Source organism: Anastrepha ludens, chromosome 6 (assembly GCF_028408465.1).
Source record: "Anastrepha ludens isolate Willacy chromosome 6, idAnaLude1.1, whole genome shotgun sequence".
Taxonomy (NCBI): domain Eukaryota; kingdom Metazoa; phylum Arthropoda; class Insecta; order Diptera; family Tephritidae; genus Anastrepha; species Anastrepha ludens.
In genome coordinates, this window is record NC_071502.1 from 50,614,929 (window position 1) to 50,641,991 (window position 27,063).

General features: G+C 34.7%; 2 protein-coding genes across 4 annotated transcripts in view; one reads left to right on the forward strand and one right to left on the reverse strand.

The window, feature by feature from the left end:
* Positions 1-409: 409 nt before the first annotated feature.
* On the forward strand, positions 410-5,071 carry LOC128867906 (probable 3-hydroxyisobutyrate dehydrogenase, mitochondrial). Of its 2 annotated transcripts, none has more exons than XM_054109513.1 (2): positions 410-497; positions 719-5,071. In XM_054109513.1, exon 2 carries the CDS (start codon positions 738-740, stop codon positions 1,713-1,715), a length of 978 nt encoding a protein of 325 aa, XP_053965488.1. In that variant the 5' UTR covers positions 410-497; positions 719-737; the 3' UTR covers positions 1,716-5,071. The 2 variants fall into 2 exon arrangements, with proteins under 2 accessions (XP_053965488.1, XP_053965489.1); XM_054109514.1 differs by lacking the exon at positions 410-497 and adding an exon at positions 526-652.
* Positions 4,900-27,063, reverse strand: part of LOC128867904 (multiple C2 and transmembrane domain-containing protein) — a 52,518-nt gene continuing 30,354 nt past the window's right edge. Inside the window, exons 1-9 of one of the 2 annotated variants that reach the window (XM_054109509.1) lie at positions 17,512-17,984; positions 17,052-17,203; positions 16,336-16,851; positions 13,731-13,911; positions 9,918-10,096; positions 9,636-9,755; positions 9,359-9,565; positions 9,039-9,246; positions 4,900-5,828 (exon numbers count right to left, since the gene is read on the reverse strand). In XM_054109509.1, coding sequence (XP_053965484.1) covers positions 5,748-5,828; positions 9,039-9,246; positions 9,359-9,565; positions 9,636-9,755; positions 9,918-10,096; positions 13,731-13,911; positions 16,336-16,851; positions 17,052-17,203; positions 17,512-17,763 — 1,896 coding nt within the window. In that variant the 5' untranslated portion in view covers positions 17,764-17,984 and the 3' untranslated portion in view covers positions 4,900-5,747. Of the gene's footprint in view, positions 5,829-9,038; positions 9,247-9,358; positions 9,566-9,635; positions 9,756-9,917; positions 10,097-13,730; positions 13,912-16,335; positions 16,852-17,051; positions 17,204-17,511; positions 17,985-27,063 lie in introns of those variants that run through there. The other variant, XM_054109508.1, reaches the window with a different exon arrangement.

Here is a 27,063-nt window from a genome sequence, read left to right on the forward strand (position 1 = left end):
TTGGTAGACTGAAAATGGTCAAGCGTTTACTATTGTTTTAAAAGTTTTAAGTATCAACTTTAATTTTGGTTGATTTATGATAAATTTCAAATTAAGCTTCGGTTAGAAAATTATTGTTAAAATTATTTGGTATTTTAAAACTAATTTTTTTGGCACTGTGGTTTAATTTTTAAAAGTGGTTTATTATGGACTAGTTACCGACTAGTTGAAAAGTCAGCTTTAAAAAACTAGTTAAAGCATAACATTAAGCATATTTTTCACAAAGTAGTTAGTTTAATGTGTTATTTTTCACGATTAAATAATGCAGAGGCAAGTGTGTACCGATTTAGACTCCTCCGTAAAGAGTTGCTGGGTCCGCCAGTGTGTGTGTATAACTATATATATATATATATATATTAGAGCATTCTAGGCAGTTAAGCAGCAATTCGGTATCTGATAGTTCAGTTTGCTTTTTAGCATTCAACAGTGTTGATCGTTTTGAGAGAGTTTCTGGTTTGGTATGTAAAAATATTTGTATCTAAGCGTACGTGCGTGCATGTTGAAGCACACACACGTGTACATATGTTTGTATGCCGATCTACTATCTTAACATTTTTGTGAAAAATATATGCATATGTATGTGCCTACGTCGAAAAGTTGCAGTTTCCATTGCGTAACATTATTCTAATTGTTAGCAACAACAAAGTTTATCTATTAATTTATTATTATTTGCTTGCAGTTACTTGAATTGATTGAAAATGGCGCTCCGTATTGTGTTCAAGATGCCTGTATCGAAAGCTATGGGCCAAACGTTGGTGCGCGCCATGTCATCACAAGCTGTTGCCTCCAAGAATGTTGGCTTTATCGGACTGGGCAACATGGGCAGTAATATGGTGAGCAATCTGATCAAGAAGGGACACAAATTGCACGTCTATGATATTTCAAAAGACGCCTGTGATAGTATGAAAGCCAAGGGCGCCATTGTCTACGAAAAGACCTCCGATTTGGCTAAAAATTCAGACTTCCTCATCACAATGTTGCCCAACAATGACATTGTGCGAGATACTTATAACCAACTAACTGCCGATGGTATCAACAAGAATACCATATTCATCGATTCATCTACCATTGACCCGAATGTAGCAAAAGAGGTGCAAAAGTTCATTACCGGCAAGGGTGCCCGCTTCATTGATGCACCCGTATCGGGTGGTGTTCCCGGCGCTGAACAGGCCACATTGACTTTCATGGTCGGCGGCACTGAAGAGGAATACAATATTGTCAAGCCCATTCTGGAGTGTATGGGCAAACGTATTACTCATTGCGGTGGCTATGGCATGGGCCAAGCAGCCAAATTATGCAACAACATGATGTTGGCTATTTCCATGATTGGCACTTCCGAGGCAATGAACTTGGCCATACGTCAAGGCTTGGATCCCAAAGTATTCGCTGAGATCATCAATTCGTCAACTGGTCGCTGCTGGTCGTCAGACTCGTACAATCCCGTGCCCGGCATTACACACACTGCGCCCAGCAATAAAGGCTATGCTGGTGGTTTTTCCACCGATTTGATTACCAAAGATTTGGGTTTGGCGTCGGATGTGGCTACCGCGACAAATACACCAATTCCATTGGGTGCTCTATCTCACCAAATTTATCGCACATTGAAGGCAAAGGGACTGGGCGGCAAAGATTTCTCAATTGTCTATGAATTCATGAAGAATGAGGCGAACAATTAAGTATGAAAGGGACGAGAAAGCAGGCGAGCGCGATAGTTAAGAGAGCATGAACTTGTAAAGGGCATGCTGGACTTTGCTTGCCGAAAATAGATATGCGTGTATAAGTGTTCATATACGAGTACTTGTATGAATGTTTTAGTTGTAGCGCTTCTACTTGAGTTGAAAAAAAGCTTTTATTGTGACATTTACGCATTTTACCAGATGTGCATTTATTTTAAAACTTTAATTGTATTCCTATTTGAAAAAAATTAAGTGTTGAGCATTTATTAGTAAAAATAAATAAATTAAATATTTACAAAAACAATGCCTATCTATAGTGAGAAGTAATTGGCACAGAGGCGAAGGCGCTTATAAGATATGAATATTTTTACAGAGAGTATAATTTTTGAGAGCTTTTTCTATCAGCAATAGCAGCCACTTCTCTTATCAGTAGAAAATCGCTAAATACTTTATAATACTCAGTGCAAAAATGCTTACGAGTAAGCTATCAAAAACGCTAACATCTTGCGTATGTGCTGTAGAGCTGCGTTCAAAATTTTAAGAATGGTAATACTTTACTAAATTCAATTAAAAAAGTTAGGCACTTACAAACATACCTATAAGCCATACAATATTCTATCTGCACTTCTGATGAGATACTAAATTAAAGCAGGCCAATTTATTGGAACTATTTTTATCGACAGCGTCAGTAGCAGATATGGATTCTACATAAAATTATGAGAAAAAAAGTCTATAACAGCACAACTCTAAAGTCAATTTTGAGCCCATCTAAATTTTAAGATAAGCTACACTTGTGTTCACATAGTTAGGCCACTTAATTTATTTACAATAATCGCAATATTTTTTCTTATGTTAAATTTTTTTCGTTAATTATTAATCAAAATATAGTTCACTGTGTAACGAAAACTGAAAGAATTGAAGTTACAAACTTTTAACAATATTCACGAAAATTTAACAAATTCAAAATGTTGTCACTAAAAGTAAAAAAAAATTTTTTATTTTAGAAAACTTTTGGTTATTTTAATATGGTAAAATGAAAACTTTAATGGAAAAAGTGAATGTATGTAATTCTTTTATATGTAAAGGGTGGCGCAAAATTAATCGGGTGGCGCAAAATTAACTATTCAACTTTTTACTAACAAAAACAAAATTTTTGAGTGACGGAAATCTTTATTTTGACCCATACGTGCTCCATTGCTTGTCTGTTTGGATGCTGCAGCTGTCTAGATCACAAGTGTCAAATATGATTGCCGTAGGACGATATTTGCAAATATTATAAATCTTTCCATAACTGATTAATTTTGCGCCACCTTTTAAATCGAATTAAGCCATGCAGAAACAAATGTAATATTTAACGCCATTGTACGTTTCATTAAATAGGGAATAGATGTAAAAAATAATATTCTCCAGTACAAGTTGTATTAAAAAGTAACACTCATAGTACTTCAATAAATTATTAATCTGCCTATTAGCTGAATTTCCTAGAATCGATGTTGAAAAACAAAAAAATGTACCCGTCCTAATGTATCCCTCACTCACACATCCTTTATTGATGTTGCGCTACAGCCCTATGTCAACAGCAAATGGTTTTATGAGCAGGTTTTTCTTGACAGAAATACCTCCAGAGACTAGCCAATGTCTGCAAAAGAGCGGCCGCTAGTAGAAAAAAATTATTTTCAAAACCTGATTTCATTTCCGGACCCTTAGAATGATGATGTACACGTAAAAACTCTCGAAAATAAGAATAGAATTAATGACATAGGCAATTAAAATTAATTGGCCTGAACTCTTCATCAGAATTTATAAAACACGAATTTGCTTATGAAATATGGAATAAGTACTCCGCATGCAATATTTTATTAATTCAAAATTATTTTTTTTTCGAACTGCAGGCGTTACAGGACAACCAAACTGACTTCAGTTAAAAGTTGAGTTTGATAACACAAATATGTTTAATAGTTATTCTTAATGTTTCAAAGTAGGTGTTCGATATCCATAAAAGCATATAAAGTTTGAAAGATAGTTGGATACTGGAGAGCCGTTTATTTTGTGCTGGAGATATTAAAAAAAAAAAAAAAATTAATAATTGACGCGTACACTTCTGTTAGGTGCTTGACCGAGCTCCTCCTCCTATTTGTGGTGTGCGTTTTGATGTTGTTCCACAAATTGAGGGACCTACAGTTTCAAGCCAACTCCGAACGGCAGATATTTTTATGAGGAGCTTTTTCATGGCAGAAATACACTCGAAGTTTTGCCATTGCCTGCCGAGGGGGAAATTTAACCACCAAAAACTATCTAACACAAAAACATATGACTGAACCTTTTGTAAACAGTAAAACTTATTTTTTGCGAAATCTGGTCTTTTGTGCACTTCAGTCCTTGCGCTGGTTTAAAATTTGCAACTGCAAATTGGGGGACACCAGAATTCGTTTTAGAGGTATGGTTCCTTCCGTAAAGTTTCTTATTTTGATCCCTAGAATATGATTTTCACAGAGCAATGGGCGATTTTTTTGCCTCCCCACAAATCGACCCGGCCTAGTAGTGATGCACTGACCTGTTCGGCTAAGACGGCCGCTTATAACATATACGCGAAATTCGTATAACAAATATACGAACTGTTTGTTTAGCTGAAGAAAATACGCAACACCGTCAGAGAGTGAGAAATTGAAACCAGTTCAAACTTGCCTTCTATCCGACTCAAATTGAATGGGTCATAAACGTGCATGCTCTAAATTTTTCTAGAATTTTGATTAGAAATGTTGAAATTTTGATGAAGATATGTCCAATTATTTTTAATCTTTGTATGTCGAACTTGGATTAATGTGTCACTTGTTCTATAATAACCTATATTTTTGCCAAAAAAAAAACAGATAATTTAAAGTAAAAAGTAAATAAATACATAAATACATAAATAATCACAATGTCGGGGTGCCATATTTCTTTCTGCAGGCTGTGCTTGTTATTAACTGGCCTAGAATTTTGTATGTATGTATTCGTCTAGCTTACGCAACCTCATTGGACATTTTTACAGCTATGCTATTAAATTGGGGAATTGCTAATAATTTCGTAAAGCCTAATAATATAACTTCTAACTAAATTTAAATGTCTATTTAATAAATCCATTTTCGTACAGATTCTCTTCTTCTTCTTCTTTCAGCTAACTCCATTAAAATATCACACATCCGTAACAAATCGCTTTAATATAATTAACTGACTACAATTATACATCCGTACATATGCACGAATATGAGTATATCTGTAAATACTCATAACTTCTACGTATACAAAATCTCAATTTCACATTTGTCATAAAAAAAATTAAGAATACTTAGGTTGCGTACAAGTCAAATGCGCTTCTATGTATGTGTTTAGGTATATATTTACAAATAATTGCATTAAATTGTATTCGAGTTAAATTGATTTTTAAAAGTGCTAAGCTACTGCTTGATTTTTGTAAATAGTGAGATTTGTCTGCAATAAATACATATACATACAAGTGTATAATGTATGTATGAGTGTATATTTGTAAGTAAAAATTTCAATTGTTAGTTAGTTATCAGTTAATTGCATAAGTTTGAGTTTAATTGTGTGAGCTTTGGAACTTGGAAGTGCGTTGTTTGTATTTTCATTAAATTGCTTAAGTTTTCGAAAAAACAACACTAAATTCATTTACTAATTACTATAATGAATTAATTAACTTATCTACTCGATTTTATATTCTATAATTTTTTTTTCTGATATTCTATAGTATTTTAACTATGAAAATTTGTTTAACCATCTAATTAATTTATACAAATTCCGCTAATTCGATTTTTTTACACTTTTACCGTAAGCCTTGTGCAGCTGTTGTTTCAAGTTCTCGCGACTCGCTTTGAACATGTTGCGCACGGAGCGTGTCGACACGCTGACAACATGTTGCGGCAACATGGCGGCGCTACTGCCTGCATCATTGGCTCGAATGTATTGCTGCGCCATCGACGAGTCCTGCAAATGTTGTAGCGCAGCTTCGCTGATATCTACATTAGCAATGGACTATGAGGCTTTGATTTTCTTCTTGGGATTATTGCGCGACTGATCGGTGGGTGCGGTGGGCGGCAGTTCGCGGTATTGATTCTGTAAAGAGAAAAGTGTGCTAATATTCGGAAACAAATCTAGTAAGATGCATTATTTTGAAACTTTTTGACTAGAATTCTAAACAAAATATGGTATACAAGACAATTCGGGATTGCTGAGTTGGAAACCGCACTTAGTTTTGCTTTTAAAGGCCAGAGTAAAAATTGTTTGTTCATTTTTTCTTTAAGTAAAAAGGCGAAACTTTACACGGCGTGCCTATTCAAGGTGATATCAGTAGACCAGTTGATTTGATTTTTTCTATTTGTCTTGGCTTGAGGATTGCCAAAATGAGATTTTTATTTACATTTTAATTTTACATTTTTCAATCCAATCATCAATAATGCTCTGAAAATAAATTATTTCTGCCCAAACGAGTTCAAACGCAAAAGGAAATACAAAATATACCTATTTAACTTCCTATCAACTTGAATAGATTAGCCGTGTAACCGTACTTAGTTGTTCCTTTCCTAGCTCGGAAACGAAATTCTGCATGAAATTTTTGTTTTCTTTTTGTACACTCATATGTAGGTAAATGGGATTTCTTTTTATACAGTTAAATTAAATTAAAAAGTTAAAAAAATATATAAAAACTATTTTACTTCTTTGTTTTGGAAAAATGTTATACTAAATAAAAAATAAATCAATTTTTTGAGCAAAAAATATAACTTTTACTTCGGACTTCTCTTTTTTTTAATTTTTTTTAATTCCTTTTTAACATGTGAAACTATTTTTCGCTGGTTGAAAAGTTCAGTTTTTTAGAAAACAAAATAAAAAAATTCCTTTTTATAATTTAAAATAAATTAATGTTGTCAATGAGAAAAGATTAAATTATTTGCCATCTTAGAAAAAAAAAATTAAGAAGAAAAAACACTTGTCATTGTTTAGAAAAAATGCCTTAGAAAAAGGTTCTTATTTAAAATAAATTATTCGATTTTTTTAGTTTTTAATTCTTCCAATGTATTTTGGAACATTGTAAATTTTCGATTTTTTTCTTTTGTAAAGACGAAACATAACTAATACTCGTACATTAAAAATTGCATTAAAGTTGTACTTTAGAGTTAAAGAAATTGAAAGCCCTTATTCCAATCGTTTGATGCGATGCAAAGTGGTTGACATTGTTGCTTAACATTTTAGCGTTTACCTTTATACACTTGTGGTCACATAATTAAGTCGCTTTTTTCCTTTACAAAACTTGTAGAATTTTTATAGTAATTTTTTTTTCGTTAACGTGCTTTTTAAGTATATAGTTGCTATATTAAAATCTTGTATATTAAAAGTTCGAAACTTTGCTCAGAATTCACAAAAGTTTAGCAATTCTGAAAACATTTAGGTGAAAATTTTCAACTTTTAAAATTTAGCATCCGAATATTGGTAAAACATAAAGTGACTTAATTATGCAAGGGTGGCTATTATTTTTTTATTTTATTAGTTATTTAGGTTTTATGCACATTTGTGGTTTTACTATGTAGCTGTAGTTGCCTAGAAATCTCTAAATAGGCAATGAGAAAAGCACTCGCATATTATAAATCTAATATTAAAATGTATTAAAATCTAACACATAAGTCTGAATATAAGTGTACATTAATCGTAGTATACATATATATCATTATTGACCTCAATGGAGCTCAATAATATAAGTCAAATTGTTAATAGTTAGATAATTTGCTTATTATTTTAAAAATAGATTGCAAATAAACGACAAAAAAAAAAAAAAAAAAAAAAAAAAAAAAAAAAAAAAAAAATATTATATTGTGCGGAGCACTTTGAAGACAAAATAAACTAAAAAAACAAATCAAAACATTTCTTAATAAATTTTCAAAAAATTCTAAATCTAAATGAAATTAACAGCAAAAAATCTATGGTACACTTAGGAAAATAATGTTTTCAGACCATTTTTATTTAAGATTAAAAAAAATTGTAAGTTAAATTTTTAACTTTTCAGTGTAAGTAAACTTTTCACTGTACATGTTTTTTTTTTTTTTTGTGAAAGGAAAAGTAGGGATTCGAACACAGAAATCATGAATTATTTACTGAAAAAAATAATTAAGAAAAAATATAAAACAAATATTTAATTAAAATAAAAAAAACCGTTTTCAAACACAAAACAAAAGTTTGCTAAATTTAAATTTTTCAGTGCAATAAAACCTTCCCGTGGATACTCCTTTTATTTAAGAAAAGCAAAAAGTTTAAAAGTTAAAGTTGAATGAACAAAAAATGTACGATAAGCCATGTTTTTGGATACAATTTTAATTTTTCAGTGTAAGAAAACTTTTCCGTGCAAATTCTTTATTTCATAAAAAAAATTTTTAAGTTAAATTGAAAAAAAAAACAAAAACTACATTTCTGGACCAATTAAAAAAAAATTTGATTTTTTATATATACAAATTTTCATTGAATTTTTTTATCTTAAATGAACAAATTCCAAAAACAACGTTTTCAGGCATTTTTAATATAAAAAAGTTATGTTAAATTTTAATTTTTCAGCGTAATAAAACTTTTCCGTGCAAATTCTTAATATCTTAAAAAAAATTCTTTAAGTTAAAATGAACAAAAAAACGTACGAAAAACTATGTTTCTAGACCAATTAAAAAAAAATTGAATTTTTTAGCTTTTAATTTTTTTTAAACTATTTTAGTGAAAATGAAAGAAATAACAATAAACAACCTTTTTAAAACAAAAACAAATTTAAATGTGTAATTTTAATTTTTCAGTGCAATAAACCCATTCGGTGCGAATTATTTTTACCTTAAAAACCCAATTTCATAAAAAAATTGTTTTTGTTAAATTTAAATTTTTCAGTGTAACAACATTTTTCGGTGAACTTTTTTATCTTAAAAAAATTCTATTGGTTAAAATGAAAAAAATACGAAAAGGACGTTTTTAAGATAAAAAAAATGATGTTAAATTTTAATTTTTCAGTGTAATAAAAATTATCAGTGAAAATGTTGTTGTCTTTGAAAAAAGTTATTTAAGTTGAAATGAAAAAGAAAACTTGCGAAAACCATTTCTAGACTATATTTTTTTAAGATAACATACAATTAGAATGTTAATTTTTTCAGTATAAAAACACTTCTCAGTATAAATTTTTATATTTTTCAACGGGGAAGTGCAGATTAGATTTCAGTTACCCAACCTACTTTATGTGCTATTTACTACTATTTTCATTTTCAAATATTCAAAGTTCAGAGTGGTATCTGTCGACAAACTTACAATTTGTTCATCATCTGGCACGCGTGATAGGAAATCCAGCAACTCGTTGTTGGGTATTGTATTTGGGCGCAAAATGCGGCGTGAGAATTTCATGATACCCCAGAAGAGCAGCAAGAAGCGTATGGGAATAAAATGTAAAACAACAATAGCGCCAGTCAGCAGCACCACTGCCAGCCACGTCAATTCCGGGACGGAAAAATTTAAAGTACTAAGTCGACATATTGCATAAAATAAATAAAATTCAATTATTTTCAAATCGATATTACTGTAATGATTCATTGCAATTTAATTGCATGCAAAAAATACTTTAAAACTCATACTTTTTAGTGCTTTCGCCCAACGAGGCCAGATAACCAATGGTATTTTGCACTGTCTGCGATACTTCCTGTATGGTTTGCAGACGCTCCTTAATCGATTTCTTCCCCTCCTTCTCCTTATCATCGTCATCATCCTCATCATAATCGTAATCATAGTACCCAGCGGCAGGATCATTGCTCGTACCGGTGATCATGCGCACCAGCCAGTTTCTGTAAAGCAACAAAGGCGTAAAGGCTTATGAATTTGTAAAATATATGAATGAATGCTGCGTAAACACACTTGACTATGATGAGCAACAACACTAATGGCATGGTTGCCAAATTGCCATAGACGCATGCCAATATCCATAGAGTAAAAGCAATCGCCGAACGCAACGGTGACTCCCATTCGAAACAGCTTCTGTGAATGCAAAAGTTTGAAAAAATAATGAAGAGTTTAGTAAAAATGCCAGATGTGCTTAAAAATTGTTTGCTTCTCCTTTCTTTTTTATTTACATATGTATATGTATGTTTGCGCAAATGTGTTTCAAAATAATAAATGTGTTTTCTTCTCATTGCTTACTGCACATAACGCGCCGCGTCCAAGATATTCATTATGATCACTTTCAGCCGGTTCACGTTACGCAGAAAAAGTTGCCGTTTGAATTTCGCTTCCTGCTGTATGAGTTTCTCCTCTTTCGGCTGCAATATGCGGCAAACGGCGCGTACATCATTCCAAATAACAGTCATCTCAAGGCAGATCTGTGGTTAACATTTTTTAAGAAAATTATTAAATTGATTGTAAAAAATTAGTTCAATTAAATTAAGATTTAAGTGTGTTTGGGGGGAAGCAAAACAAATTACGGCTGGAGTGATTGGAAAAATTATGAAATTTTTTTTTTACTTAGGACTGCTTTTCACTTCAATAAGTACGACATTTCAGTCAAACTGGGAGATTGTGATACACCAGATAAGCAAGTATTTTGAGAGGAATTATGAATTAAAAACAAGATTTATTGATAAAGTTACTCACTAACCGAAGAGGAATACCAGAGACAATTATGGAAGAAATGAATTTAAATATTTTTATTATATAGAAGCATGCAGTACTTTCAAGCAATACAGAAAGTCAACTGAAAAAGATCAGCGCTCAGATTGAAAGATTTTTGAGACAGCCTCAAGCATTGTTGCAAATTTTATTAGTTTATTTTAGGAGAAATGCGCTCGAATACAAAACAAATCGCAGAAATGGTTGCACTATCATCTATTATCACTTTGAACATCATCTACAATCATTTTAGTATGTCTAAGGCTAGCGCAAAATGAGTGCCAAGAATCTTAACACCTCTTCAGAAGCAATAGTTCGCCAAGTATTCGCACGCGCTTTTGAATCTGCAGACGACACCTAGATCCAATGCTATGAATCTGGTCCGAAGTAGGCGCCCATGTAGCGGCAGAATAGAGTTGCAACACAACGTAAGAAGTTCAAGGTATTCCAATCAGTTAGGAAGAAGATGAATACAGTTTTTTGGAACTCCGAAAGAATTCAGTTATGAGAAAATGTCACGCTATACTTTTATAAATACCATTACTAACAGATGATGATGAGTGCAGATTCAGCCCCCTCAGCTAAATGGATGTATGTATATTCTAAGAAATTAGGAAAGAGCTTCAAAGAACAAAATTTACTGACCATGATAAGATGTAGTCGGCTATTTCTGCCTATTTTGAAGACAGCGAAAAAAAGTTATTTTTTTTGGTTGTAATTAATAATTTTTATAAAATTTTTCAAAAGTGTATTAGACTTTTCCTTTCACTGCTGCACATATTCTTTACGCCACCCCCTACTCATTGGCCTACCTTCATATGTACGGCCTGTATCACTAGAATAGGTATAGAGCTTTGCTTAAAGCAGACTTATCGTTACTTATCGGTTTCAGAAAATGTTTGCTTATAGGAAAGATAGCTCACGAAAAATAAAGGATGGTTAAATTTCAAGGGCCGATGTTGAATGTGAACCTAAGCATCAACGACACCGTTAGACTTCTTTCTTTGGGGTTATTTGAAAGAAAAGGTGTACGTCGATAAGCCAGCAACAATTCAAGAGCTAAAGGATGAGATAATTCGGCACATTAACGGCATAGAACCTCAATTATGCCTCAGCGTCATTGAAAATTTGGACTATCGGATGGAGGTGTGCCGCCGAGGCTGTGGCGACTATTTAGCCAATATTTTATTCCATACGTAATTGAACCATACCAGTATTATCATAATAAGGAGAAATGACAATAATTTCCTAAAAAAAATGTATTTCATTCAAAATCAACACCGGCCCTTGAAACTTAACCACCCTTTATAATAGAAACACCACAAAAATTAAAACAATAGAAAATCCACAAAAGTTTGCAACAAGGCTTTTAATCAAATGCTTAAGTATTTTGCTGGGTATGCAATTTTATAGCCCATGAAATTTTAGTATTTAAAGTGTGTGCTTGAAGTCTCTCGAAAATCGCCTTTGTTTTTGACTATTTTTGGCAAGGCTATAAGATGTTACGCTAATAATTATGAAAGACGAAGCCTCCTATAGGAACTTTGTTGAATGCTTGTCAGGAGAGTCGTATTTTTATTTCCAAGAAGGGTTAAAATTATAAAATTTAGGTTAGAAGTGCAAGTAATTTTTTGAAAAACTTAAGTAAAAAACGAATTGAAATAAACTTTCTGTACTCAGTTTTTCACAGTAGATTTTGTTTTGTTTTTTTTGCACCAGATTCTAACTGCCTAACTCCTAATTAAATTGGAAATTTTGACTCGTTTTCAAACCAGCGGTAATGAAAGGTCATTAAAAAGTTCAAATAAGGGGTTAATATGGGTCTTTAAATAGACATTTTTATATGGTTTTTGTGGAAGAATGGACTATGTTTTCATAAAAAAATTATCGAAATTAAATAAGAAACAAATAAATTGTAAAAATATTTTATTATACTTTAGCACAATATTCGCTTGATTGGTCGGTTGTTTCAGGGTTGTAAACATAAATCCAAGTCTCATCTCCCGTAATGATGCATTTGAGCTTGTCCTGATAGTCTGAAAGCATTGTTTCACACACATCAACGCGACGAATTTTTTCCAAGAAATTGAGAGTTTTCGGTACCAAACGAGATTTGACTTTTCGTAGGCCCAAATGGTCTTTCAAAATGGTTTTCACAGATCCTTCTGATATTCCGATCATATCAGTAAGGTCTTTAACAGTCCACCGACGATTTTTGAGCACTAACTCCTTCACTTTATTGACGTGTTGGTCATCTGTTGACGTCGATGGTCGTCCGGAGCGCTCCAAGTCATCAACACGTTCTCGACCCTCTTTGAACTCTTTGTACCACTTATAAACATTTTTCTGCGACATGGTCGAATCACCAAATGCCTTCTGCAACATGCTAAACGTTTCCGCAGCCGAAATTTCATTCCGCAAACAAAATTTGATGGCACTTCTCTGCTCAATCAAATCATACATTGTAAAAATCGAAAAATGCACTCTTGGTCGTTTGGTAAACACAAGCGTAAATATAATACTGATAATGACATTCACATGAAAGTTGGCCCAGATGTTATTAACAGTGCTGCCAACTCATGAAAAAAATAACTAGAGCGAAATTTTAATCCCGCGAAGTTTGACAAATAAATTCACTTTACTTTTTACCTACAGTAGTATGTCAATAACTGTGCTGTAGCTATTTATTGCACTGTATATAGAACATATATTTCCGCCGTAGCCGAATGGGTTGGTACGTGACTGCCATTCGGAATCCAGAGAGAACGTAGGTTCGAGTCTCGGAGAAACACCAAAATGAAGAAAAACATTTTTCTAATAGCGGTCGCCCCTCGGCTGGCAATAGCAAACCTCCGAGTGTATTTCTGCCATGAAAAAGCTCCTCATAAAAATATCTGCTGTTCGGAGTCGGCTTGAAACTGTAGATCCCTCCATTTGTGGAACAACATCAACACGCACACCACAAATAGGAGGAGGAGCTCGGCCAAGCACCTAACAGAAGCGTACGCGCCAATTATTTATCAAGTGCATAAGCTTACGATAATTCCATCGAAAAATTCGATATTAGGAAGAAATTGTTAGAAATTAGGAAGAAACTGGTACCAACTACTGTTGTAATTGGCCCTACTGACGTTGTCAGCAATGTTATTGAAGTTAAAAAAAAAACTAAAAATAATCTTCCAAGATAGTTTTCAATATAAAAAAATCAGCTTCCAAGAAAGTTCGTAAAAAATATTATATAAAATTATGTTCGTAAAGGCTATTTGAAAATATTGGTAAATGGGTGTGTTCTGTCTATAAAATATTTAATTATCCTTATTAAACAATATTTGAAATAAATAGACTCACTTGTGGTGATAGTCCCTTAGCGCGTGCGCATAGATTTTTATCCTTCAGCGTATACCAGCGTTTCACGCCATTTTTTATTCGAAGTAATGGTATGACTAATTTTCCAAGAAATTCTACACGATGATCACGATCTTCATCATACACGGTGATTTCAAGTACTTGGGTGATGTCCTTAATGTTGCTGGGAATAAAAATTGTAAGATTTGCCAATAGTAAGATTTGAGTCTACAATTATAAACCAAGCATTGGAATGCATACTGGAAATCGATATAAAGGAAGAGTAATGATGGGGGTTCAACGGTCTTAACATAATTCGGTCGCAGCGCCCATCTGAACCCTAAAGCCACAGACATATCAGAACACCACACTCAGTTGTTTGTTTCAGAGTTGTTTGACAAGCAGCTGATACAAGAAATTCGGAATACACAGAAGTTTAGCCATAACGTAGTTGTAAAGGTATAACAGTGTGTCTCACGGGTCAAATGGAGCTCTTTATGTTTCTTATGTAACTCATGTTCTGATTGGTCTCCGATTGTGGACGAAAGTTGGTAAAAGTGGAGATTGTCTCTTCAAAGACCAATCGATATAACAACGGGCTAAGCAGTTGTTGATATTATTCCTGGCTCTCGTCAGCGAACTCAAAGAAATATCTTCTTATATCTTTGGGAAGGAGCTTAGAATGTCAGCACTTAAGAGCATAACTTGGCTCACTAGGTAAGGTTTGCTCTCAGGACATCAACAGGCAATTTGTTGCGATCCAGGGTAGGTTACTCAGGCAGGTCTTAAATACATTTTATAACTATACCCTACTATTTCAGATACTGAGTGGTCATTAGCCTTATTGTTAACAATATACTGCAGATTGAGAGCATCTGAAACCGAGAACGTGCAACTCCTGGAACCGATTGAAAGATACTGTAATTTGTATGAGTTTTATTTAGAAGAGTTAAGTTTAAATATTATTTTCTGAGTTGTTATGTATTGTTTAGAAAATATAATGTAATCCTATATTATATTTTTTTTTATCATTATATTTTTATTACATTATATTTTTTTATCAAAAATAAAACCCATTTTGTATGTAAAAGGAGAGTTTAGATGGTTAATTGAGGTTACGTGAGTTTAGGTAAGATGAATTTAGGTAGGGTGTGGTGTGACATTTTGAGATTCCCAGTATACCAAAAAAAATAACCTTAGAAACTAAGTTTTATTACTTAAGGGATGAGTTATATACTCCATCAAAAAGATAAAACTAAAAAGATAATCATTATTTTTGACGAAAAATCTAAAACTAAAAAAGTGATGAATATTTCAAAGAAAATGTTTTACATTATTGGAACCTTGTGCTTTTTATAATTGAAAATTTTTAAATTTCGATTCCTGGTTTAGAGCGAACAGATTTGCGTGCTTTAGCGTAGGAGTCCCTTTTAACTATTTTAGACGTTCTCTGCTGAAGGTAAGAGCTGGCAAATTCATCCCCCTAATGAATAACTTAGTATTTTCCTATGAATAAAATTAAGTTATACCCTATGATCAGAAAGTAACGGGAATGTTTAAATAAAACAAAACAGAGTTAAATTTCAGGTAGCTTTTTTTATCTCCTTCAAAATATGACCCTTCTTAAGCAACGCAAATGCGCCAACGTTTCCAACGCCTCCATGTACCCCTGGTAGGCCGACGAGGAGATGGCCTTCAGCTCCTTCGTCGCATTCTTTTTGATCTCCTCTATCGAGTTTTATCTCCTTCGACGAAGTGGTAACTTCAACTTGGGAGACAAAAAGAGGTCGCATGGGGCCTTATCAGGTGAATACGGTGCTTGCACGATGGTATTTACATGGTGTTTGGTCAAATAATCCAGCAAAATTTGGGCTTGGTGCAATGGCGTTTTATCATCATGCAAAATCCAAGAATTGTTTGCCAACATTTCCGGACGTTTTTGACGAACAGCATCTCTCAAACGCTTCAAAACGGATAGATAATATTATTTATTGACTGTCTGGCCCGATGGAAGCTACTCATGGTGCACTACGCCTTGGCAACCGAAGAAAATAGTCAACATTAACTTCCCGGTACTTTTTGATCAAAGGGTATATGTTTGTATGCATACAGGGTCTACTCCGGAAAGCCTTTTTTTTAATATATCTTACAATCAGCCTACTATATTTTCAGAACTTTTAAAAATATTCTCCACCTGCTTCGATTCGTCGTTCCCAATGCTACAATTAATTATGGAAGCCGACCTCAACGGGAATTCTCCTTCATTGAGGACATCAAAACTGCTTTTAACACTTTCAGCGTCCTCAGCCGAGTTCCTTTGATTATTGGAACAAAAGGAAATCTGCTGGGATGAATGGTGGCCCTGCTAGCCAGCGTTTACTAGCCACTAAAAACTATTTCGGAACTTTTCGGACACACCCTGTATTTGCTAATTCAGGGCATTACTCTCTTCAATAAGGTAATAACGAGTACTTTGTATATTTTAGTAAGAGTACTAAGTTCTGTCAGTTATTTTCTACGATTCGATCGTTACAGACTACATGAAATCATCTTCGTGGCAGTGCCGTGTATGAATATGCAAAAATCCAAGAAGTTATACTCTACTTACAATGTAAATATCTTATTCCATGTCGGCGTCAACGTCTTGTATTCCGTTTGTGTTTGCAAACGCGCATTTCCCAACTCGAGCACACAAAATGGATCGGACTTGCCACCAATGTCGGCTGCCGCCAAACCTATCGCACCGAACACTTTCACCGTCAGATGACCAACGTCACGCAAATTCTGAAAACAACGATGCCAACGATAACGATCACGCATAATTTTCATCTCGCGCGGATCCTCCTTGTACGCCTTGAGATCGGTAATGGTTTCTAGAGCAGTGGTGCCACTTATCGTCAACATAAGAAACACTTCGCCAGAACAGTCTTCAAAGGCACGCCAGATGCAATGCGTGGTTTCCCGCTGGAATACACTCAAATCGATGTTGGCTTTGCCGTAGAGTGCATTGCGATTCCACAGTGAGATTTCAAGATTTTGATCCTCATCGAAGAGATGCAAATCGAATTGCTCCAACCAACGTTCGGTCCAGGAAGACTTGCTTTTGTACTTCTCATTACCGAGTCTATACGACGGTGGTGGTGGTGCGGTTGATTAGATTAATAAAATGGGAGATAATGAATGTTTTTATAGTATATTGGAAAATTATGGCGGCAAATAAATTGTATTTTTAATTTACTTTTTTTAGTTATTGCAAATATTTTGTTAAGACAATGCAAATATTTGGTAATCTCATTGTTGGTTAAGTGCGCATGGCTAACTAACCTGAATTTAATATGTATGTCGGTGAGTTTGCTGCCATCGTCGGCCAATGGCAGATCTTTGGCTTTGACCAACAATATCGTGACGACCGAGCTCCAGATTTGTGATTTCAAACGCTTCGATGACTCGGCCAATTTGGTGTTACGCTGGAAGTGCTGCAAACAAAAGGAGGAGGAGTTGCAAAAACTTTGTTAGCCATCAGACGTTCAAGATGTTATGGATTGTTGTGAAAAATTGTGCACGTAACCAAAATTAATGAATCGCTTGTTCAGCACAAAGATCGACGGCAACAAGGTCACTAGTCAGAGTTTTGTCAACGGCTAACAAGAAAAAAAAACAAAAACTGATCAAATGAATCATTAACGCTTACAGCTGGCAGTTTGACCGACTAACTGACTAACCGACTACCAGCTGTCTCGGCATAGCTTTCCCTCCATGTGCCGTCCCTCGTTCGTATTTGTACCTCCATTATCTCGCCAAACTCCATTTGCAGTCGCTGCCGCACAATGGTTCGTTTGCGCCGAAGCCGTTGCAACAACATCTCCGACGTGCATTTAACAAGCGGCTTGTTTTTTTGGCTGTTGCTTCTCTTAAGTTTGTCCGCTGACCGAATTGCATTGTCTTTCCCGATTTTGACGCTATTCGAGCTGCAATTGAAGGTGACGCTCTTTTCCGCGCTGCTATTACCACTGCTGCCTGGCTGATTGCGTTCCATGACAGACCATCAACAATAGGCAAGGCGCAGAAAAATAAGCGGATGCAAAAAAAACACAAAAAAAGTAGCTGCTTTCGGGAAGATAATTTTTAAACAAACAAACTTCGTTCAATAATTTTTTCCTCGTTCTTTTTCTAAAATTTTTCCGGCATTTGTTACTATTTTGCAAAGCGCTACAACTTGTACCGACGTCTGTATGCTTGCGCGCAACACTAATTTCAAGCAGAACTCATTTGCTCGCTTAGTCAGCCGCTCAGGCGGCGAAGATAAAGCTTTGCCTTACAACGGCAGTTAATTCATACTCTTGCGATAATACATACGATGCAATGATACCCTGCAGGAAAAGTGACTGCATTGATACTGTAGTAAGAGTAGATGTAACAAGCAAGGAATGTTATTATGGAAATCTTTATAATTTATGTATATTAGCATTTACACTCTATGGAGTGTCTTAATTCGAGATATGTATGAGGGGGTAGGAAAGGAGTTTTACTTCACACTATTTGGTACGGCGGCCGCCGTAGCCGAATGGGTTGGTGCGTGACTACCATTCGGAATTCACAGAGAAAACGTCGGTTCGAATCTCGGTGAAAGCACCAAAATTAAGAAAAACATTTTTCTAATAGCGGTCGCCCCTCGGCAGGCAATGGCAAACCTCCGAGTGTATTTCTGCCATGAAAAAGCTCCTCATAAAAATATATCTGCCGTTCGGAGTCGGCTTGAAACTGTAGGTCCCTCCATTTGTGGAGCAACATCAAGACGCACACCACAAATAGGAGGAGGAGCTCGGCCAAGCACCCAAAAAGGGTGTACGCGCCAATTATATATATATATATATATAGGGTAGGTACTCAAAACAACTGTTAAGACTAAGTTTCAGTCAAATTGTGAGATTGAGATAGGCTAGCTAGCCTAATCTAAAAAAATTAAAAAATATAAAAAAACTGAAAATAGAAAGCATAAACTATGGACAAAATTGAGTTCGGTGTTGTGGTTAAGTTCTTTACTGAGCAAGAAAACCTACCATGGACAATTACAGAAATAATGTAATCATCTATCTACAGTCTCATTAGGAAAAACAATGACTTCTGAGAGCGATTCCATGATAAGAGTTCCAAGTATTTTGAATATTGTCGTAAAATTTTCTGAAAATTTGATAGTTTGGAGGAAAAATTGCGAAAAAAAATTTATAATTTTGATATTTATTCAATGTTAGATATTTTGGTATAGCGATTTTTAATGTTTTCGCTTCATTTGAGCATTTGAACTTCTTTTAAGATAAAACATTCCTTTTAAAAATTTTGGTTTGAAAAAATTTTTATTTTTTTGCTAAAAATGTTTAGATTCGCCGTACGTATTTTAATATAACTCGTAAATTTACGGGAATCCCACTATGAAACTTTCAGAAATTACTAAGCATAGTCCCAGCAGAAAAAACAAACAAAAAATTTGAGAGTAGATGTTTTTTAAAATTAAAAAAAAAATTTTTTTTGCCCAACAGTTTTTAACCAAAAAATAATGTTTTTTCAAAATTTTGGTTTTGGCTCAATAGTTTTTAACAAAAAATAATTTTTTTTAGCAATTTTTGTAGAGGTATATAAGTACATTTATATATGTATATAGCTGCCCATAGCCGAATGTGTTGGTGCGTGACTACCATTCGTAATTCAGAGAGAAGATAGGTTCGAATCTCCGTGAAACACCAAAATGAAGAAAAAGTTTTTTCTAATAGGGGACCTCCCCCGGCAGGCAATGGTATACCCCCGAGTGTATTTCTGCCACGAAAAAATACCCTCATATGGAATTATTAGCTACCCTTTAATTGTAGGTGGGGATATTTATAAGTCTTTACAATAAGAAAACTGAAATGTTTTTTTAAAGAAAACATAAGAAAAAATTGGTATGGATATATTTTAGTTTTTTCTCGGCAATGGGCGCTTCCTCAAGAGCACATATGCCAATGACTACTTAGAAACACTTAATTCATTAGTTCAGGATTTTATTTATTATTTCTGCAATAAATATTTGGGAATGTACAATAGTTAAATCGTTGAAATTCACTTACCACTAAACTGATTAAAATTTTGTTTCAGCACACTTTTTCTGACATAGCAAATTTTTTATAAATAATTGTTTTTCCTGCAGGGTATTTGCTCGTGCATAAATTTTAAAATATGTGACAACATATGTACACATTCGTACATAAGTCAACATTTACATACATGTGTACAAAACAATAACAATGGGAGTTACAATAATTACGCGCTCGTATCTTGAAAGCGAAGAGTCATGCTATGGGTTTTTTTTGTTTATTTCCTTTTGTGCTTCCTATGAAAATTGTAAAATTACACAAAAGAGCACGAATTCCCTCCAGCCAATGTAAGAGCGTCCCTTTACCTTCGAACTCCTCAATTCTGGGCAACTTATTGTGAACACATGATGCAAAGAATGTTTCTATCATTCTTGTTGTGAACATCGTCATGTTTTTACTATAACTATAAATAACGGGTTGGTCGTTATACGCGACTGCACTCACGCGAGTTATATCGACAAGAGCACCTCAGTTCGATCTCCACTGCAACTGCAAGGGTTTTTTGCGAATTTTTTAGATTTTTCAATTTTTCATAGTATAGTGGATTTGATGGAGGGGGTCAAAGTTACATTTTTTTAAGAAACATAGGCCATTTAATATCGTCTCCCTCCTATCAATGTAATGCTAAAAAATATTTGTAATAAGTAATGGGCCTTTGGGTTAGTACAATGCTATAAAGAGTTATAAAACATTGATTGAACTCTAATCCCAGACTTCTCCGGCCAATTGGCGTAGTTTGCTTTCAGCTTTACTCTGGATTGTTGGGAAGGGTTAGGTTAGGTTTGGCAGCCGCATCGCACATAGAGACAATGATCCCACTTAGACCACGAAATGGGTCCGCGGGGGCTGGGCTACGTATCCCTCTTCATATTGAACCATCCTGAGCTTTTGACAAAGCGTAAAAGGTTGTTGATACCTAAAGTGTATAGATTATCTACATTCGTTATGAAGTAGGATTTTAAAAATCGGTTCCTGCTTCTGGCTAGAGCTGGGCATGTGCAAAAAAGGTGTTGAATTGTTTCCAACTCCTCCTCATTTCTGCAGCTTCGATAGAAATCATGCGTGTAAACGCCTAATCTCTTTGCATGATTTCCCATGAGGCAATGTCTTGTGAGTGCCCCTACTAAGGTGCTGATTTGAAGTCTATTCAGTTTTATAATACTCTTGGACAGACGTAAATTTAGCCTTGCTCATGTTTGCCTAGCAATTTCACAGGTGTTTACGCTAATCCATCTTTGATTTGCAGAACTGATTAGTGCGTCGCTACTGAGAAGCTTACAAGTTGCGAGAGGTATCTCTATAAAATTACTTATGTCAGGCATACAGGTACCTTCTCTTGAAAATTGGTCTACCCTGCAGTTCCCCGGTATATCTCCGTGGTCTGTAACCCAGCATAAGATTATACGAAGTTGTTTGGACATCTCTTTTAGAGATTGGCGACAACGTAAGACAGAATGCATCCAGGGCTCGTAGGGCAGCTTGGCTATCCGATAGAATGCAGATATCCGTTGATGATATTCTGTTTATCTTTAACCATTTTCAGTCTTCCTGAATAGCGGTTATTTCTGCTTGAAAAACACTACAGTGATCCCGTAGTTTAAAGGATTCACTAATAGAAAGTTTTTCGCAAAATAGCCCTGATCCTACACCAGTGTCCATTTTAGATCCGTCCGTGTAGATCTTAACGGGTGTGTAGGGTGTTGGATCTTCTTCAAACCATTCCAGTCTAGAAGGGATTTTCATTAGAAAATTCCTTTCGAAGCAAAGAATGGGAGGGTGATAATCACAGTCACTGGGTATATCCGTGTAGGAGTCTGAGATGGTTGAAAGACCATGTGTGACAGTTCTCCATTGTGAACTCGCTTTGAACCTTAAAGCGGAGCATGAGCATATTGTTGGGGAAACTGAATATAATGTTTTGCCTGTTACAAAAATATGTTTGAGTAATCTGTGTAATCTGAAGCAAAAATAATTAAATTTGCCAGTCAAATACTCCGCTAATTGCGAACTATCTGCTCAATGTTCAATTTGACGCTCATATTTTTTTCGAAATTATACGCCCCTCCTGTGTTTGTAAATTTTGACACCTCTTTTTTTAAATTTATTTTTAACTAATTTTTAATAAAAATATAGTTCATGCTTTAAAGAAGGTCATATAAATTAAAATTCCAAACTTTGTGCGAATTCGAAAATTTCCTACCTTTTAATAAAAATTTCCAGGAAATTTTAGAGTACCCAGTACTTTCAATAGAAATTGAAAGTCTGAAGTGTCATTGTCTTCCAAATAAAACGTGTACGGAAACTTTATCTAGTTGATTTCGCTCCGTCCAATATCCTCCTCGTCGAAAAATTTGCAGCAAGTTGCACTTTAATGTGGGCAATCAGTCCTCAAGAGAGCTACATATAATGCAGGATGATCAGATTGAAGGTACCTTTTCCAATAGAGCTTTTTTGACAGATTACGCCTCACTACTGCCAAATTAAGTACATACCTTTTTCAGTATTCATTGACATTTTATCAGTAAAGACTTACGCCTCAACAATGTTTAAAAATCTTGCTATTGTCTTACGAAAATCAACGCTCTGTGAAAAATGTTCATCACGTTCAGGTCAACTTATGGTATTCAGCGATGAGGCCCATTTTTGGCTTAATGGCTACGTCAATAAACACAATTGCCGTATTTGGGCTGAAGAGCAGTCCCAATACGTTCAAGAACGGCCTCTACAATCCTTGAAAACAACCCTTTGGTGCGGCCTATGGGCTGGATGAATCATCGGCCCATATTTCTTCAAAGACGCGTCTGGCGCCATCGTAACAGGGAACGGAGAACGCTATCCATAAAAGACCTTTTGATACCGGAAATTGAAGCCTGCGATCTCCACAATATAGGGTTCCAACAAGATGGCGCTACTTGCCATACAGCCATACACCCATACAGCCCGTTAAACAATTGATTTACTGCGTCGTCGTTTCGGTGAACATTTTATCTCTCGTCTCGGACCAGTGGATCGGCACCAAGATCGTCTAATATCATACCCTTGGACTTCTACATGTGGGGGTATGTAAACTCTGAAAGTTTTTTGAATAAACCAACTTCTATTGAGGCATTGAAAGCCAACATTACTAAAGTTATTCACGACATACTGATCGAAGTCCTCCAACGAGTCATTCCAAATTGTCGTTTACGGATGGACGAATTACGGCGCAGTCGCGGACAACGTTTTAAAGGGATTATATAAAAAAAAATAAACATCGTGAAGGATACCACATAAAACTAATACCCAATGCCCAGTCAATATAAATTTTCGTTGTTTCATTTCAATTTAAAATTCGATACTCTAAATTTTGTACCTTTTATAAGGCTAAAATTCACATAATATGTAGATGTCGACATCGCTGCGTAGCTCAAGTTAGCTCCTCGCTATCTTTACCATCCTTTTTCCCAACACTCTCCCTAAGGTCATCACAACTAAATTCAGATGACTAAAGGCGAAATATTTTTTCCGTAGATATTAATGGGCAGAGCCTACAAGCGTGATCTCTGCCAGCGACTGAAATCAAAAAGTATTTCGTATAAAGTCAAACACTTTTGCAAGGCAAGCGCCAAAAAGTACTAAGAAGTAGTGGCTATAAATAAGTTGATCTTTCAATAGGCTAATGATGCGAAGTACTTGAGAGACATCTAAGCAGTTTTTTATATTGAAAGAGTGGTTAAGAAATTTATAGACCATTAAAAACGATAGAACTGCATTCAAGATTCAAGGAGTTAACCAGCAGTTTTCCTGCAAAAGGATGCAGAGATTGTGAAACTCCTAAGGATACTTAAAAAGTTTAACAGCCAGTAAGCAGAGTAGAAGGGGGTGGTAATAAAAAATAATAAATACTAAGCACCAAGAAAAACCCTTTCCACACATGTATTACACTTAAAATTTGTACTTATTTAAAATTGTACTTTATTTCCCCTGAATAAACCGGTCTGCGAACAAAACATACAACGAAAAAACAAAAAAAACTTAAAAAAATTGAATTAAAAATTTGTAGACCTCTGTTATATATTTTACTAGCGAAAACCCGCCTGTTCCGCTGGGCGTCTTTAAAAAAATCTAGATTAATTAATTAAACGTGGTTTTCTCTGGAGAAAAAATACTCACTTGTTGTTTGCTTGCAAATCAGATCAGAAAGTTTGAGCGCGTCGTTGTTCCGTTCTGCATTTGCATAGATGCGCTCCCCCTTACACATAAACAACAGCATCAATCGTATGATACATGCACTTCGTCGTGTACGAAAAAGCGGAGAAGGGGAAGAGAACTGTTCTATTCCCCTCCGCTTTTTTGCGTGAAGTCTGATATAAAATAAGTTCTATTTACTCTTATTAAATTTATATAAACTTTTCCGGGCGAAGGAAAAAACTGACATATATTTGCTTCAACCGTATATTTGTGAGTACACAGGTAATACGTAAATATATGAATGATATAGGTAATATCTCATATTAGCATAACCTTTCTGCAAAAAATTAAGGAAACGATCACCAATCACGCCGGCAATGATACAATGAATTTTTCACTATAACTGACTTAAGATTAACGTTTATATAATAAGCGTATATGTAACATTTTAAAATTTTTTTAGAAATTTTTTTTAATTTTTTGAAAGTACCCCGGACAAATGCACACTTTTTTTCGGCTTAATTTTTATATATATAGATGCAGTCTTCAAATTTTAAAATGTTTGCACGATATTTGCCGCATTTGAGGAAAACGCTCATGTCACCTTCGGTTTGTCAAGCCATAAGAACTTACTATTAGCACATTCAGTGTCTGCCACTAAGAATCGTACATCGTTTTTTGCTGTTTGGCCAAGCTCCTCCTCCTATTTAAGGCGTGCGTCTTGATGTTGTTCCACAAATGTAGGGACCTACAGAAATTTTTATGAGGAGCTTTTCATGGCAGAAATACACTCGGAGGTTTGTCATTGCCTGCCGAGGGGCGACCGCTATTAGAAAAAAATGTGTCTCCATTTTGGCGTTTCACCGATATTCGAACATACGTTCTCTCTAAATTTCAATTATATTATAAGAACATAGTACATATTTAAAAATACACTTATAAGTAAAAACCCCAACATTTTATTTAAAAAAAAATTTCAAAATTTTTTAAAAATTTACAAAATTTAAAAAAAATTTAGTTAGCCCTTGAAAGACAACGTGTTTTACATATTTGGAAGGTAATATTTGCCGTGTCTACGAAGTTCTTTTTACTCTCCATTTTTTTTATGAAAAGTGTAGCACAAAAGTTTGCGTCACCACTTTTAATGACAATACAGCTTAGAAATAAAGTAAATAGCGCCCAATGGCAAGAAAATGGTGGAAAAAATGGAAAAAGAGCAACAGTATTTCGATGAAAGTTACCCATTTAATATTTTTTAGAGTATTCAGTTTTGTAGATGATTTTTGCTTAGTAAAATGTAGTGATTTGGCAGGAACAGTAAGATGCATCCGAACTACAAGTCCGCATATCTAAAATTTGGACAGAATTTTTTGACAAATATTTTTGTGGAACATTTAAACGCTATGTTACTCTATCCCTTTTCCAGAAAAGAGACAAAAAACAGCCATTAAGTGGGGAGTTAGAGTGTTAAATGTTAAAATGTTGCGCAATTATTAAAGAACTGCTGAATACATACATCAGATAACTAAAATGTAGTGAATTCGTAAAAAAATTGCATGAATTGGAAATTTGACCCCCCTCAAAAGAATTCTTACGTAAATTTAATATACAAATCGCCGATACAGGCATAGCTTTTTCTTTCCCTCTTTTCTTCCCTCATGAACCAAGTTAATTTTTTTTGTATTGCACTGTGCATGTTTATAAAAAACAGTTAATTGTGTACACATTGCAAAAAAAAAAACTGCTCAATTTTCAATGAAACTCATTGTATGCATATATTTAAGTACATATGTATGTATGTATGTGATATTTTAATTTTCTTTCTGCTCCCAGCTACTAAAACTCGCTCGACTCGCCTGGCCGATCGTAGTGTAAAGACAATTACTATAGGAGATACAAATGTTCTTGTCTTTTTTCATACAAACATACAGGCATAGATACTATTCTACCTGTAGCAAGCTGGATAATATAAGCAACACGCCAGCTCGACCCTAAATATCGACTCATACAGTACGGCTGCAAATATTTATTTGTGCGGTTAGTCAATATTTTTTCGTGCAAATTTGTAGTTAAGATTTTGTTTGTATACAATATTAAACTTTCCCTGCTACGTATCTACCATATGCCGACGGGAAATAGCATGCGTAGCTGTATTTTGAAATATTCGAAATTAGATGTGTAAATACAGTAGTAGACATAAAAATTCGTAAAATAAAGCTGTTGCACTATTCACAACAGGTATTTATTTACAATGAAATTTAACAATTATTTCACGGCCAAGAAATAGATTATAAATAGAGCATAATATCAGGTCAGTCCATAAGTACGTGCGTTTTTTAAAGGTGGTTTTAAAATTAATAAAAATATGTTTAAAGTATTTATTAATCAATAATATATTTTCCTTCATTATTTACAATGTCTTCCCAACGTTTAGGCTCATTTTTAATTCCCTGCTCAAAAAATTGTTTGTCCTTGGAGCCAAAATACGCTTCGATATCCCTTTTTATAGCTTCTTTTGAGGAGTAGTTCTTCTTACTCATATGGGATTGAAGTCCACGGAAAAGGTGATAATCACAAGGTGCAATATTCGGAGAGTATGGTGGATGCGGCATTAGCTCCCATCCGAGCACGTTCAGCTTGCCTAATGTGTGCCTTGCGGTAGGAGGTCTTGCGTTGTCGTGGTGAAACAAAACTTTGCGTCTATTCACTAAAGACGGTCGATTTTTGTTAAGTGCCTCATTCAGGTTTGATAGCTGGTGGGAATAATAATCAGTAGTTATCGACTGGTTTGGTTCCAGAAGTTCATAATAAGCAGCACTGGCTATATCCCACCTAATAGACAAGTGAATCTTCTTGGGGTGAAGGCCATATCTAGGGGTCGGTTCTGGTGTTTCATCTTTATTCGCGTTTGCGGACAGGTTTATTGTAAAGGACCGATTTTTCATCACCAGTAAGGATACGGTTCAAAAAGCTTTAATATTCAAGCCGTTGCAGCAGCTGAGAACATACATTCACTCTCTACTGAAGGTTGGCGACGG

Bases quoted from the DNA above. Each gene is read 5' to 3' on its own strand.
- LOC128867906 (XM_054109513.1), top strand. From the start codon at position 738: ATGGCGCTCCGTATTGTGTTCAAGATGCCTGTATCGAAAGCTATGGGC.